Raw genomic sequence first — 16188 nt, 5'->3', positions numbered from 1 at the left:
CTTTCTCACAAAAGGTCTCACTTTTGTTTGTGTGTATGTATGGTTCATAAGTATTTACATTATATTAACCATGACTGTGGTTGGTAAGTTTTTTTTAATGTTTTGGCTGCATTTATTTGATAAAAACTAGTATTGTTTTTCTATTTTAATGTATTTAATGTAATGTAATAAGTTTACTCTTTTTGATGTCAGCAGAATTTTCAATCCAGTACTCTTTAATGTCACATGGTCCTTCAGAAATGTAATATGCTGATTTGGTGCTTAAGAAACATTTTTATTATCAATGTTAAGAACAGTTTTGCTGCTTAATATTTTTGTGGAAGAATGATAATTTTTTTTCATGATTCTTTGATGAGCATTTATTTGAAAAATCTTTTGCAACATTCTAAAAACACTGTCAATTTTGAAAAAAAGCAGTAACTTCTTTTAACATTTAATGTGCTGTCACAGTTGGATATTTATACATCTATGAATTTATGAAAACACTATACATCAGTTGCATTCGTATTGGCTGCAGACCATTGCTTGTGTGAGTGCAAGTTCTGTTCTGGCGAGGTTACTTTTCCAGTAGGGATTCTGTATTCTTTTAGGTTTTTTCCTGTCAGCAACAGCACCAGAGTGCCTGTCAAAGTTGCAGCCCAACTGCTTGCTGGGAGACCCAACTGCACAGGTAAGAGGGAAACAAACAAAAACTGTCTGAATACAGAGATGCTGGACAGAGTGTGCATATATGTGTGTGTGTGTCTACTCACAACTCCAAGCAGGTTGCTCAAGGCGATGTCTGTGTAAGCTGAAAGCAAGGCTGCAGAGAGAATAAATAATTTAGTTGTACACTCTTAAAAAAAAAAAGGTTCTTAAATGGTTCTTTGGGAGGGTGTATGGTTCCATGAAGAACCTTTAATATCCAAAGAACCTTTCCATTGCACAAAAGGTTCTTAGTAGCACAGAAAGGTTCCAGAGACTTCACACTCATGTTGAAAATATTTTGGTTTCTGGAAAGTGAGATCAAATTTCAAATTCGCTATTTAATAAAGATTTAATGTAATTTTAAGTTGTTTATGTAGTGTTCTATTAGAGGTTTATTTATGCAAATGCTGCGTGACGTTGATTTGCGCGCTGAATTTAAAATCTCAGCGGAGGGAGTTGCCATGGAAACGGGCCGACAACACAAACTGACAACCTTGAATCTCCGTCTCTCGCTGCTGTTTTCACTGCTTTCAGGTGAGTTTAGTCCCCAAAAATCACACAAATATCAGATACAACTGTTCCAGATGTAACTGACACGTTTATGTTGAATTGTTACTTCACAGAAAGCTTCGAAAAAGTTATTAAGCATAACTGTTTTCAGGCGAGGTAAATTAAGCTAGCTCGAGCTCTTGTTTATGAGAGTTTGGGCTTTTAATCACATCTTTATGTGAAGAGGAGCGGTTTTGATAGTTTGGTAAAAGGTTTGCTGTCAGTTTGTCAATGGTTTATTGAAAGCGGTCCAATTTATTTAGCCTAAAATATTCGCTGGACTGTTAATCGGTGGTGTCACTGACAATGAGCGCGAATTAACTGAATCTAACATTAGTTCAAACGTGTTTTTATCTTTCATGGTAAACAAATATTGATAAAAAAAAAAAAAGTTCTGTGGTTTCAGGAGTGATAATAATCTCTCTACAACAGAAGATAAGCTCCAAAATGTCAAAGTTTCTGAAGGGAGCTGCTGTCACTGGTGAGCTGAGAAAGCTCTTTAAATACATTTGCATATGTATTTTACATATTTTCTTATATCACCATGCAGCTGTTATATTAGAGTTATTTTAGGAAGGTTTTGACATCCAAACCTGAGTGACACAAACCTAAAAATATTAACGTTAATTCTGTTATTTTAAGAAACTGGCTTGTGTGTTTGTGTGTGTTTTTATAAACTATATTATAGTAAATATTGTTGGCTCTGTGATAAATGGCGTATTATGTTTCTAGATTCTTCTATGCTGATGGCCGTGCAGCAGAGTTGGAGCAGACCTCCTGTTGGACAACATCTCTAAGGCGCTATGAACTATTTGACTTGTAAGTAAATCCTCAGACATACACGGTTCAAACGTTAAAGATTAGTATGATTTTTTTTTTTTTATGTGTTTTTTTATGCAAGTCCTCTACTCACTGCATTTATTTGATTAAAAATACAGTAAAAACAGAAATATTTATTTTTGTTGCAGGTTCCTATGCACCCAGCTTCAACCATTCATCAAAAGGACTGTGAAAGTGGGAACTCTTTGACGCACCAGTGGCAGTTTCCACGGGATGAAAAAGGGCATACTAGTGGATGATGGAGGTACTGACATTAACCTGCTGTATTCACTGTATTACACACTAGGGCATTTTTGTAAATTTTTAATTTCAAGTACTGGTGGTTTTGATTTTGTCTGGATGGCATGCTGTCCTAACACTAACTAGTCAGAGCTCAGGTACCACCCAAAATGCTGTCTGCTGCCATAACCAATCATAAAAAGAGAAATATATAAAGTCAGGTGATCATCGAGTACTCAGACTTGACAGTGATGATTGATCATGAAAACGATGATTACAGTGACTGCAGTGATGATTGAAATGATCGATCATTGCTGTCAAGTCTGAGTACTCTAGTACTTGTGCACATCCCTATTAAACACATATACACAGTATTGAGGTATGATGTATACTGTAAATGCAATAAACATTTTAATCATACATCTTGTCAAGTCTTGTTACTTCTGTATTTTCTTTTTTATTATTATTTTATGAACAATCCTATTTAAGAAAATTTATAGTATGATAAATGTAAGGATATTGATCTGGAAGAAGTGGGGCCATAAAGAACCTATTCATCAGTTTAAAAAGGATTCTCTATAGTACCAGAAAAGGTGCTTTATGGTACCAAGAAAAACAAAATGGTTCTTCAGGGAACCAAAAATGGTTCTTACATGGCATCGCCACGAAACCCCCTTTTTGGTTCTTCCTTCCCAGTTGAAAAACAAGTACACTTCCATAATGCACTTAAAGTGCTCTATTTTCGCGCACTAATTTTGTACTTAATATACTAAAAATTATCCTTTAGTGCTTCTTAAGATAAACTTAAGATCATCTAAGTGTACTCAACTGTGCTATTTTGAGACACCATGAATATGAACTAAAATGCACTTTTAGCATACTATCTTTGTATTTAAAAAATGTATTTAGCTACCACTTGTAGTACACTTGAACCTATCTTTCATACACTAGTACACTCAAGTGTACTACAAGTGGTAGCTAAATACATTTTTTAAATACAAAGATAGTATGCTAAAAGTGCATTTTAGTTCATATTCATGGTGTCTCAAAATAGCACAGTTGAGTACACTTAGATGATCTTAAGTTTATCTTAAGAAGCACTAAAGGATAATTTTTAGTATGTTAAGTACAAAATTAGTGCGCGAAAATAGAGCACTTTAAGTGCATTATGGAAGTGTACTTGTTTTTCACCTGGGTTGTTCTTTTTTTTAAGAGTGTAGAAAAATGAAATAACACTACAAATGATGTGTCTGTGAATTACTCACCGCTTGCAATAGATAAGAGATGTGTTCTCCAGCTAAGTATGTAAAACCCTCCTACGACCATGCAACCCAGAGCACCATTAAACCCTGAGAGGCCAGAGTACAGAAAGCTGTGCTGCACTGACATAGACAGACCTGCAGAAGGCAACAAAGAGAACTTGAGTCTATACAGTTATTGACCATGGCTTAGGGCAGAGGTCTTCAACCCTGCTCCTGGGGACCCACTCTCCTAGAAAGTTTATTTCCAACCGGCTTCAGCACACCTGCCTGCAGTTTTCAAGCAGTCTTGAGGAGCTTGATTAGTTGCAGGGTTGAAGACCTCTGGCTTAGGGGGTCAAAGCTTTGCTAGTGTTAGACTAATGCAGGGGTGCCCAACCCTGTTCCTGGCGATCGACTGTCCTACAAAGTTTAGCTCCAACTCTAATCAAACACACCTTAAGCAACTATTTAAGGTCCTCAGGATCGCGTGAAAATTAAAGGCAGGTGTGTTTGATTAGAGTTGGAGCTAAACTTTGCAGGCCAGTCGGTCGCTATGAACAGGGCTGGGCACCCCTGGACTAATGGCTGGTCCACACTGCAGCTTATTCTGGCCAAGAACAACCCACTTTGACAGGTTTGTTTTGTTTTATGTGCCAATTTGGGGGTGAAATATAGTGCTTCAATAACAGACTGGCATGTTAAAAATCATTTAGCCCAAATTTGCAATGGGCTGGTGCAGCAGGGATGACATTTTTGTAGCCCAAAGCCAGAAACAAGTTAGAATTATAGAACTTCCAGTTCCATGAAGTCCTGAAGTCAATGGGTTTTATGAATGGATTTTAGGTTAAATGCCTGAAATAAGGTCTGCAGTTTTTTCATGTTATTTTATGACATAAAATACATCAGTAATACACAATTTTTAAAAAAAGCTTTTATTTGTCTTCATAAAGACAACTAACAAATGGCTAAATGGGACTACAGAGGTTGTCTGGGACAATAACTGTCTTCATGATCATACTCAACAGAAAAACTCATCCATTCACTCGTGTTTATAATTGCACTTTTGCTAACTATTCCTACTCAAACTTTAAAATAAAGATCGAAAGAGTTAATGGTGATGATGCTGAAGTCATGTGACCATGGTGTAGTTAATTTGTAGCTTGTTTAGGTTTTCACTTCTGGTGAATATATCAAATTCTTAAAAGTTGTGCTCCGTTCAGAAGATTATCATGATGAGCAAAATGTGTACGAATCAAACTTCACAAAGCTTATTTTTTGCAATAGGAAAAAGTCCTTTTGGGGTTTTGCTGAGGAACGAGGGTGATGCTAACTTCCAGGTTAGTCTACAAAAATATTTAGCATCTGGTGGTACACTCTGAAAAAAAGGTTCTTTGGGGTTATAGAACCCTAGGGTTCTTTACTCAACTCCAAAGAACCCTTTATGCCAAAAAGTTTCTATATAATAAGGAACCCTTTTTGGAACAAAAGGGTTCTTTGGGCTAAACCATGCTTTTTATGTGTTTAAACATTAGGCTATTTAAAATTATACTACATTATATTTGTGCTTTTTATTTCAATTATACTTTGACACACCTTTTACAACCCCCCCCCCCCCCCCCCCCCAAAAAAAAATAATTATAATAAATTACATTATTTATTTTTCCTCACAGTACCAACTGAAACCTATCAATCCGCTAATCTGAAGGTGCTGATATCATTTTTCTTTTCTATTTTCCACCTGTTATCATGCAGGTTTTATAGATGGATGGATAAATTATTTTGCACTGTCACTGTAGGTTTGGTCATCAGCATTCAGATGAAAACACCACACTCCTCTAATTCAAGTAAGTTTTAAGATTTGATTTAACTGTGGGAGACTTTTCTTTTTCCTGTTGTACTATACTCTCATAGGTCTAATAAATGTTTCTCTGACTTGTATCCCCATCTTAGGATGTCAAGCCTACTTCTCCCAAGGTGAGTTGGCATCAAAATGGATGTCATTGACCAATAACAGAGACGCCAGAAGTATGTTTGCTGTCTACTTTTTGTTCAGTATGGAGCATCCAAAAGCCATCACTCAGTTAATTTCAATCAGCACAATTTAGCCCTTCCCAGTGCTGAAATTGTCATGGGTCCTTTGGTTTTGTTTAAATGCTTACCTGAATGTGAATGTAAAATTAATATGTAATGCTTATATAGTAACAATACTATAGTTAGTCTTTTTAGCTCCCTTTTCAGAAACATGCGGTTCACCATCTTTCATGGGTTACAGAATTGGGGAAAGTTGCAGCATCCAAAAAAATAAATAAAAATCGGACTACTTGGGTTATAGAAGAATGTGGAGTAAATACTCAATATTTTATTTAAGGTAAAGGGTAATGACCTGGTGGTGAGATGCAAAATAAATGCCATTAATATACTATTTGAAGACTTTATTTCTTTGTGGTTTCTTAGCAATCAACATATATTTGTGACTGACATGTTGGATGGGTGAGTAAGGTGGAGGCGGTGGAGAGTGCTATTTTAGATGGGTAAAAATGAAGTATGACTAAATAAACATGGATTTGTTAATCTCTGTAACTGTTGCACTATGAATTGCTGTGTTATATATTGTCATTGTAAATGCTAATAAAGGTGTCTTAAATGATCACACACAACCTTGATGTGGTATGCTTCTGGATATTTCAGTTTTTCTAGTGATAAATTGGCTATATGAGCTGTTTAAGTCTTAAAATTTAATTAAAATAAAACAAACATTTAATCCAAAGAATGATCCCATGATGGGAACTCCTAAAAGGTTCTATATAGAACCTTTTTTCCTGGCTACAAAGAACCCTAAAGGGTTCTTTTGATTGAACACTATTATGCAAGCAAAATGCTATCTATGGCTCTGGTGATTGGCTAAAACTAGTTTGTGTCTGGAACAGAGGGGCCAGCGAGTGCATATGACAGCATCACATTCTCTGGGACTGCATATAGTAATATCTGAGCAACTGGATGCTACCGGAAACTCTCTTCGGGTATTTTAACTTCCTTACCATGGTTAGGTTCAGAATGACATAATTGTAGACTGCATAGTATTGACTGAATTGCCTACTCTGTGAACCTAAGCAATGTGCAACAAAGTTTTCAAACTGTATTATGCTTCTTTGCCTAAAGAAGGTATTGTGTGTCTTATGACTTAATTTGTCTTTTGATGGGTCAGTTATTGAATTTTTGGGGTATCTTGTAAAATAATATTTAATATCTGGTTTACACAAATATATTTAGAGGGTTTGGGTTCTTGATTGTAGTTCTGATTGTGAACTGAAGGTGGCAATGTATATTCATTACAGAATATAGTTGCTGCCCCCATGTTCCTGTCCAAGCCTTCAGACTTCACTCACCGCCCACCATTCCCTAGAGCTTTCTTGTATTGTAGCACATCATCTCTCTCTCTCTTTTTTACAGCATGAATCTATTCGATAAAACACAAGAACACGCCTCTTACTGTAACTGATATATATTTGCATGGCTGCATGCTCACATTTGATAACTTCTTTGCCTAATTAAGCAGGCAAAGCTTTGGAATATGTTATGAGCATTTTTAGGGCCCTTTTTCAATATGATATGGTTTTTCTGTCTGGATGCACATCCTGAAGCCGCAAGTTCCGACCCTGATTAAAAATTAAAACGCAAGTACTCTGTCATTCAACAGTTCACCTTCAGAGAAAGCTGTGCTCACCTTCCCCTCAATTTACTGTGTTTTATTTGCATGGCTGCCTTCAGAACATGGAATGGCTCTCAAGAGCTCTTGCTCTCTCAGATGACATGTGAAAGGCCACATTCAAAATTAGTTTTTCTGACCATGGTACAGCTACACAACTGGCACCTTTCCATGAATCAGGTCTTTACTTTTCTAAAGCATTTTTTTTTTTTGGTGAATACTATTAACAATTATGAAATTCTATCTGTCTGTCTGTCTATTATCCTTGATCATTTCATTTAATTTGGTGTTTATTGTGATAAAATTGGATTTTAAGTATAGACATATTCAGCATATAAAATATACACTATTGTACTAAGAGCAAGGTTTTCAGTAAGGACACATTAAATGACAGCAAAGACACTTATGTTGAAATAAATACTGTTCTTTCGAACTTGTGATTCATCAAAGAGTCCTGAAAAAAAAACCTTACAGTTTCCACCAAAATATTAGGCAGCACAACAGTTTTCAACATTGATAATAAGAAATGTTTCTTGAGCAGCAAATCAGCATATTAGAATGATTTCTGAAGGATCATGTGACACTGAAGACTGTGATAGATTCATAGCTCTGTCACACAAATAAATTACATTTTAAAATATATTCAGATAGTAAACAGTTATTTTAAATTGTAATAATATTTCACAGTATTACTGTTCTCACTGTATTTTTGCACAAAGAAATGCAGTCTTGGTGAGCATAAGAGAAATCTTACATCCATACAAAAATCTTACATCAAAAACCCCACCCCAAACTTCTAAATTGTAGTCTATATAAAATTAATATAAAAAATGTGTATTTTCCTGTCTTTCACCAATGCCACCGAAACATCTCTTTTTGTTAAAAAAGAAAAATGGCTTACTAAAAAAGATTTTTTAAAACATTAAAAAAAAACATTTAGTCCCTATTTTGTATTCTGTTCATGGAAAATGCCAACTTACAAATGCAGGGAAAATGAGCTCCAGTGCGAAACATTTGAGCGCATCCTTCTGACTGCACTTCTGGGACTCTTTATGTTTCATTGTTTTATAGTGAAAGACTCTCAATAAAAGAACTGCCAATAAAAGAGCTCTGAGATGAAATCAGCAGCAGCAGGAAGGACGCACCCAGAATCTCTTTCCCGTTTGAACAGGAAAGCAATGTCACCCAGGAGGCTCATAGCGTCTGTTCACTCTCTTTTTTTCTGTCAGATATTTCTTTCCTTTTTATACAAATAGTTTTTTTTTTGCATCTCATGAATCAGTATGCATGGTTGTATGTTTTCACACAAGGAGCCTGTTGACAGGTTTACAGATTTCAAGCTGTTGCAAACTTGTAAACATCCGTAGACGACATACTAATTATAAAACAGATTGTGTTGTGTGGAAAGTATCTATTTCTACTGTGGCGTTTCATGATCAGTGTGTCACTGAAATAGTTTGAGATTTGAAGAATAGATTTAAAAGATTCCTTCTCAAGCACACACACACACACACACACAATCTTGAGTGCAGAAGGGAATTGGGTTTTCATTTACAATGCAAATGCTGTGAATCACAAGGCATGCAACATTTGTTTTCTGTTTTTTCCATAACTCATCTCTGATCCGGTTATATAACGCTTACAGTACACTGATATATGCTATCTGTGCAATTCTATAACCTAAATTCAACATCTGTGACCCAGAATAGATTCATTATATTCCTAGTTTCAATATCACCATGGTTACGGGCTCCTCTTTGTGCATTGGTGTGTGCGGGATCATCAGTTGTGAACCCGTGCTAACTTCAGTGGGTTTATACTATGAGTCATGTAGAGAGGACACATTGAACAGCCTGTCTGCTAAACACCAGATCTCATTATCAGTAGACCACACTTCATGCTGCAGGACAGGTTAGGAGTCCCTATTCAGTTTCGATTTAGTGAGATTTCTAGACAAACAAACTAAACCACTTTTTGTTCTATTGCACTTTCTTACGACACTTCCTAACAAACCTCAGAACTTAATATGTTGGTGTGGAGGGTCTTGTGAATTAATTGTAGACTTAATTTGTTGTAGATTAGAATTAGATGAGATGTTTTTATGTGGTACAAAAAGAAGTGAGATCAAATGACAAATCACATCACATTATTCCCTCTAACAGCTGAAAGTCTGATCAAGTCTGCCGCTGATTGGTTCATAAGCATCATATTCTTTGAAGTGAAGGGACTTAATGTTCTTGCTCTAATTGTGAATTATTCATCAGGGCTCGTTACTCCATTTAAACTCCTCAACTACCTGTCATATGGAAACAATTTTTCACATTTCAGTCAATTTCCACAGGTTTACTAGCTCACCTATTACACCATACAGTCCTTATAAGTATAATAAGATACACAGATTTGGCTTGTCCCAGAAATAATGACTTTAATTTAAAATTCTTATGTTTATAACTAGAAAATATTCTGGAAATCTAAATTTAAGCTTTATTTAGAGCCAAATTCTGCAAGAAGGTTTACAAAATTATAAACCTCATATAAATGAATAGGAAATAAACAGCTCAAATAATATTTAGTTTCAGCTCATGGTTGACGATCAGCATTATTTAGGATATCAGATCAGAAAACAGTACCTGTACAATAGCTTGATTGCAATTGAGAAGAACCCTAAAAGTACAATCTTGTCTTTTTCTCTGTAGGCTTCTGTCTGGTAAAATACAGATGTAATTTCATACTGTAGTAAGAGAGAAATCCTACACCAGGGAGAGAGGAGTGAACCATTAATCAATAAAAAAGAGGAGAACGGGATGGTAAGATGAGTGCAGGGATAAGAGTGGTATTGATTGGATGATGAGGATGTTTAGAGTGTGTGTGTGTGAGGGACAGTCTTCAGATAATGGGTCTTTGGAAGTCTTACATTCTAGGCGGGATCATAGTTCCCGCAAGGCCCGGCACATGTCTAACCCTTATGCCCCCACTCCCTGATGCCCATATATTACAACTTTTGAAAAAGGATGATTTGCCCAAATAAAATTAGATGGTGTGTTTCATGTGCATTCAGAAATGACTTGAGAATGTCTTTTAATTCCAATTCCCAAATTTACAGGTTGCAGACAGAATGTAAAGAGGCAGAAATCAAATTAATTGAAATTTAAAGAAATTCAACAGTACTTTTAATCCAGAGAGGTAAACTTTGAATGTGAGAGAGAAGTGGTTTGTGCTGTATGCTTCTGTTTGTTTTTTCAAAAACGTTTCTTATGCTTACTAAGGCATGCAGCATTTACTGTATTTCTTTGATCAAAAATAAAGTAGAACAGAAATATTGTGAAATACTATTACAGTTTTAAATACCTGGTCTCTGTTTTAATGTATTTTTTAATGTAATTAATTCCTGTGATGGCAAAACTGAATTTTCAGCAGCCATTACCTCAGTCTTCAATGTCATACGATTCTTCAAATCATTCTGATTTGCTGCTCAAGAAACATTTCTCATTATAAGAGTTGCACACAGTTGTGCTGCTTAATATTTTTGGAAAGTGTGATACATTTTTATCAGAATCCGTTGATAAATAGAAAGTTAAAGAACAGCATTTGAAATTTGAAAAGGAAATAACATGATAAATGCCTTTTGATAAATGTAAAGCATCCTTGATGAATGAAAGTATTTATTTCTATCAAACAATTAAAATACTGATCCCAGACTTTTGAACAGCAGTGTATGTGCCAAGAGCCCTGATGTTCAGCTTCCTTTATCAGTCTCAGAACGTGCGGCCTGAGATTTTAGAGGCCCCTGACAGTCTGAAGCACTGGCCCCGTCGGCCCCATCCATAATGCAGCACTGCTTTCTCTCCTTCTCTCCGTCTGTTTTCTACAGTTCAAACCCTCTAGCAATCTGAAACCTTTCCAAATTAAATTTAAATGTTCTGCTGACACACAGGCAGGGTAAGAGACCAGGAAAAGCCAGAAAAGGGATTTTTCCTTTCTAAAATCAACCTCCTCACTACTACAGGGAATAACAGAAACACGGATATACCGCTGAGTCCCTGATAAGCCCAAAGACCCTTCGCTGCTTGCTTCTTTATGGAATATTACATGAGAGCTTTGAAGTTTGTGAGTGTTCATCACAATGCAGGGGATGAAATGAAACGGTGTGTATTATGTGTGTGGGTGTTGTGCTGGGGACGAGGTATCTTACATCAGTCTCTTCTACCTACTCTCTCTCTCTCTCTCTCTCTCTCTCTCTCTCTCTCTCTCTCTCTCTCACACACACACACACACACACACAGACAGTCTATCCAACTTCTGTAGTGTCTTTGTGTCTGCGATGACTCATGTCTCTGTACAGCTGTGTATAGAAAATATAAAGGAGAAAGAAAGACTGTCTGTGTATATGAGAATGAGTGAAAGGGTAAAAACACCTTCCTTAGTCTTGAGGTGGCAAACGCAACAGTAAAACTGGCAAATTATCAAACGGAAGGCACAAATCATTATCTTCTGCAATAGTGGGCGATTGAGGAAATCTGTTTGTAGGCTGCTTTAGCGGAGTAAATCACAGCTACAGCCAGAATACTCAGCACAACGCCCTAGAGAACCCAAGATCTACCCAAAATGTTTGCTTTGTTATCTTTATCCATGTATCTCTATCCCACATCCTTTCAAACCACTATGCAGATGCTCCAAAAATTAATTTACTATATTGCTCACTGTCTCTTTCATAGCTCAAAAGCATTCTCATATTATGTTTAAGTAACAATTTTGAAAAGAAAATTGAAAGGAATGAGACAATTGTCAGCATATAGAAACAGTATAGCTTTAAAATTAATGTGGATGGCATTGTTCAGATAATGTGGTCTTGGATTTTTTCTGAGAAATGTTTCATATTTAGATCTTTGACTTGTTTGGTTTCCATTCAATCATGTTGGGGTCTTGGAGAAACTTTTGAGATATTATTTCTGCAAAACACTGTTCTGCTGATATTTGCTTTTAATTTCTGACTCACCTGCCATAGTGCTAATGCCAGAGCCCAGGAGGGCATAGACAGCCAGAATGGGTGAAAAGAGGAAAACAGCACCCAGGATGAGCAGAGACGGGCCTAGAGTCCCACATGCAAAGATCTGCCCTACGCCCAACACCACCCCCTGCAGGAGCTGATGGGAACAGCAAACACACCTGTAGATGAGGCCTAAATACATTAACAATGTCTTCATATTGCATATTAATGCATATTAAATTTATACTACCATTTAAAAATTTGGATTTAATAAAATCGTAATGTTTTTGAAAGAAGTCTCTTATGCTAACCAAGGCTGTTTTTGAATAAAAAAGTAAAAATGTTTGATCAATAGGAAGTTAAAGAACAGCATTTATTTGCAACAGAAATATTTGGTGATATTCTAAATGTCATTTGATCAATTTAAAGCATCCTTGCTGAATACAAGTACTGATTTAAAAAAAATCATACTCTGCCCGTTTTTTAATGGCAGTGTATCGTTTTATTAGCTTATCTTAAAGACCCTATGAAATGTTTTCTTTCTTGCTTTGATATATTTCCTATTGAAACAGGAATCCGACGACATATCCATTGCTATAGCCATTATTTTAATTATCCTAAATTATGTTAAAAGATTGTTTTGTCAGATTTTACAAGCATATAAATCTTGCACATTTACTGATATTAAACCCATGTTATTCCTGTCACAACGTTGTGCATGAATCATTCGCTGACTCAAGCTAGATATAATATGAACTAATTTTAAAAGCCAATTTTAATGGGCTTTTAACTCTGCATTGAATTTAGCATTGAATATTCATGACAGCGAGAGATAAAAACAGAAAAAATTAATATAAAAATTATTCTCCATTATTTCTGTCAGCCCTGTGCACCCATCATTACCGGATCAAGCTGTTTCCATGGTAAAAGCACAGATACTATTTAGTGCAAAATTCTATAGGCTATAAACAGCCCATAATTGTCAGTTGTTGTAGTGTGTCGAAGAAGGCAGATCAGCCCAATGCACCCTAATGTCATTCAGCAGACCAGAGTAATGCAATAAATACGATCATCATCATGACATAAAACATCTAAACACACACACATCTCAGGAGAGATGCGAAATGGAAGGATGATGAAGATAGATGGAGGAAGGAATAGCACTGAGTGTACAGATAAAGGAGGTTAAAGAGGCAAAACAGGAAGATGGCAAATAAAAACACAGAGCTATGGCAGAACGAGAGAGGACAATATGACAGGGGAATGAGAGGCAAAGCAAGAGGGACAATATAATAAAATCTAATCAATAAGATGACAGGATAGATATTTTTAAGAGCATGAATGGCAAATAATTTGGGTTGCCTTTTCATATCATCATTTGTTGCTGCCATTCTGTTTCATCCACACACCTGTGGAAAATGGAGTTGGGTGAGATTGGTGCTCTCTGGCGCCCCTGGTGGATGGACAGGATAGTTTGGAAAATAGGGGTTGGAAGTGCCAGTACAGGCCAGATACAGCAGGATGGCTGTGTTAAAGGGGAAGACGCTCACTGGTAAATCCCAGCGATCCAGAACTGGAGTCAAACTGCTGGAAAGAAAAGTCCTGAGACAGGAGAGAAAAGGGTTGTTTAGGTTTGGAATGGTGAGCATATATTTGTGTTTTGTCTTGTGAATATGACAAAAGAGAACAAAATAATCTGTTTCGTATTGGTGAATTGGCTTGTGTATATCTTACGTTGCAGCTCCACCGAGACAAACAGGCAGCAGAAGCCACCAGTACCAATCTCCAGCAGAGCTGAACACTCCCATCAGCAGAGCCACCAGCATCCCATTAAAACCATGAAGGCCACTGGATACCTCCTCACTGCAGGTTAGGATCACATGTCAGATTGGAATCAGCACATGCTTCTCTTCTAGACATGTTTGTCATGTGCTTAGATAAATGATGTCTTTCAACAGACCAGGTGAATTCTTAGATGCAGATACAGGTATGTGAGTTTTCTGTGAGCACGACTCGTTTTCTTTGTGTGTGTGTGTATCTGTTTGTATGCAATAAGATTAAATGGACAACAAATGAGATTTATGCATGACCATTGTAGCCCGATTCCTGAAAAATGGCTGGATCTTTTCAGTTTTCCTGCATGAAAGGCTCTTACAATCCGTTTCTATTCAGTGAATCAACAACATACAGTGTGGCCATGTACTCTAATTCCTGAATGAATGATTCTTATTGGGCAGTTCTTTTTATCAGTAACAAACAGCGCAACGAATGCTGCCCAATTCCTGGATGAATGACTCTTATGAGGCTCTATCAGGTGCACTCAGTTATGTCCGATTCTTACATAAATGACTCGGCAGTGTTGAATCAATAACATACAGAGCTCTGTACTCTTATTTTTGAATGAATTACTCTTTTTTTTGTTTTTTTTTTTGTTTAATGAATCAATAACTTTCAATTACAAGAAGAATTTACTGTGTATTCTGATTTCTTATGAGCCAGTTCATTTTTGTGTATAGCAAACAACACGACCACTGAAGTCCAATGCTCACAGAAATGACTCTTATGAGACACTTTTTTTTACTGAATCAAAAATGCACAGAACAGTCAGTGAAGTCTGATTGAAATGTGAAGGAATTACTTATTTTTAGAGAGTCAACAACAATTAAAATCATAAAAATTCTATGTGAACAATGACTTGTATTGCTTTAGAGCTGTATTATATTTATTTTTTGTTTGCTATATCTGCTTTGTAAAAATGATCTCATCATCACTTGACAACAGACTGTTTTCACAGTTTGTGCCTCTGAGATTTGTTTTTGTAGGTTTGCACCTGTTTGTTCTTGTAATTGCTTGTGTTTTGTGCATTCTGTTGTGCATAATATATTTAACAATACATGTTTGTTTTTGCTGTAAGCATGTTTTTGTTTATGCTTGGATGCCTGAGTATACTTTCATTTGTGCATGCGTATGTAATTTTGTGCATGTGTGGGGTGAAATTCCTCACCAGTCCTCTCCTAGAATTATAGCTGTGAAGGTGGAGGCCAAAAGGCCGAGTATCCCCAGCAGAGCCTGCCAGGGGCTCTCCAGCAGCAGCGCTGCCAAAATCAGAGCTCCACTCAGGGGGTTGTTTAGTAGAATCACACGTGAGATCCCACGCAAACACCACTCAGCCAGCTGCAGCGGGAACAATTTATCTGGGAGAGAATAGAGAATTAATTTATTAGTGTTTCAAAACCTATGTAATTTTCTTTCTTCTGCAGAATACAAAAGATGGTTAGCAGAATATGTTAATAGCAGATATTGATGCTCTCTTCACAAAGAATGTGGATGGGAAAACAGTACTGGGTAGGGACTAATTACATGTAATCTGGATTACGTAATCAGAAGTACTTGTAAATTAGAGTATTACATTTTACAATGTTCATAATCAGATTACAGTTACATTTTTATGGATTACATGATTACATATTATACACACAGCGGCAGTATTATTGATCATTTATTGATCTGAATGTTCTGTACTGTAGTGTAGTGGTCTCTTACCCTGCATGTGGGTATGTAATTGTTGCATTTCTCCGGTGCAGTACAGAAGGGCACGGACGACCCGCTGTTTTAGGTCTCCGGGCCGCTGTGGTGTGGTTTTTTCCAAAATCCTCATGTTGCCAATTGAAACCATGCAGGCACTAGAGAATTTCACTAACTCTGAACTCTGACTAATCCAGACATCCACTTTCCTACACTGTCCTCTCCCCTTTTTTCTCACCCTCTCCCCTGGAAGTCTTTTTCTTCCAGACAGCCTGCGTTCTGTACTCTCTCACTTCCCTTGTTCTCTCTTCACATGTGAAGGTTAATATTATATCTTATTTAACTACACGCATTGTAACACATTTTCCACGACTAGGCAGAGACGGACAAAGTTCAGTTTTAGCATCTTCTGTATTTCTCTGAATCATCCATGT

At 36.6% G+C, this 16188-nt stretch overlaps 1 protein-coding gene across 1 annotated transcript; it reads right to left on the bottom strand.

Annotated features, from left to right (window-relative positions):
- Nucleotides 1-485: 485 nt before the first annotated feature.
- Nucleotides 486-15887, bottom strand: LOC306881128 (urea transporter 2; the record flags this gene model as incomplete). Its single annotated transcript, XM_079435046.1, has 8 exons — nt 486-662; nt 753-802; nt 3561-3692; nt 12239-12386; nt 13639-13831; nt 13964-14092; nt 15234-15423; nt 15773-15887. 8 exons carry the CDS (start codon nt 15885-15887, stop codon nt 486-488), a joined length of 1134 nt encoding a protein of 377 aa, XP_079291172.1.
- Nucleotides 15888-16188: the final 301 nt, after the last annotated feature.

Source organism: Barbus barbus, assembly GCF_936440315.1.
Source record: "Barbus barbus genome assembly, chromosome: 2".
NCBI lineage: Eukaryota > Metazoa > Chordata > Actinopteri > Cypriniformes > Cyprinidae > Barbus > Barbus barbus.
Note: the sequence above shows the minus strand (reverse complement) of the source record. Positions and strands in the feature narration are given on the sequence as shown.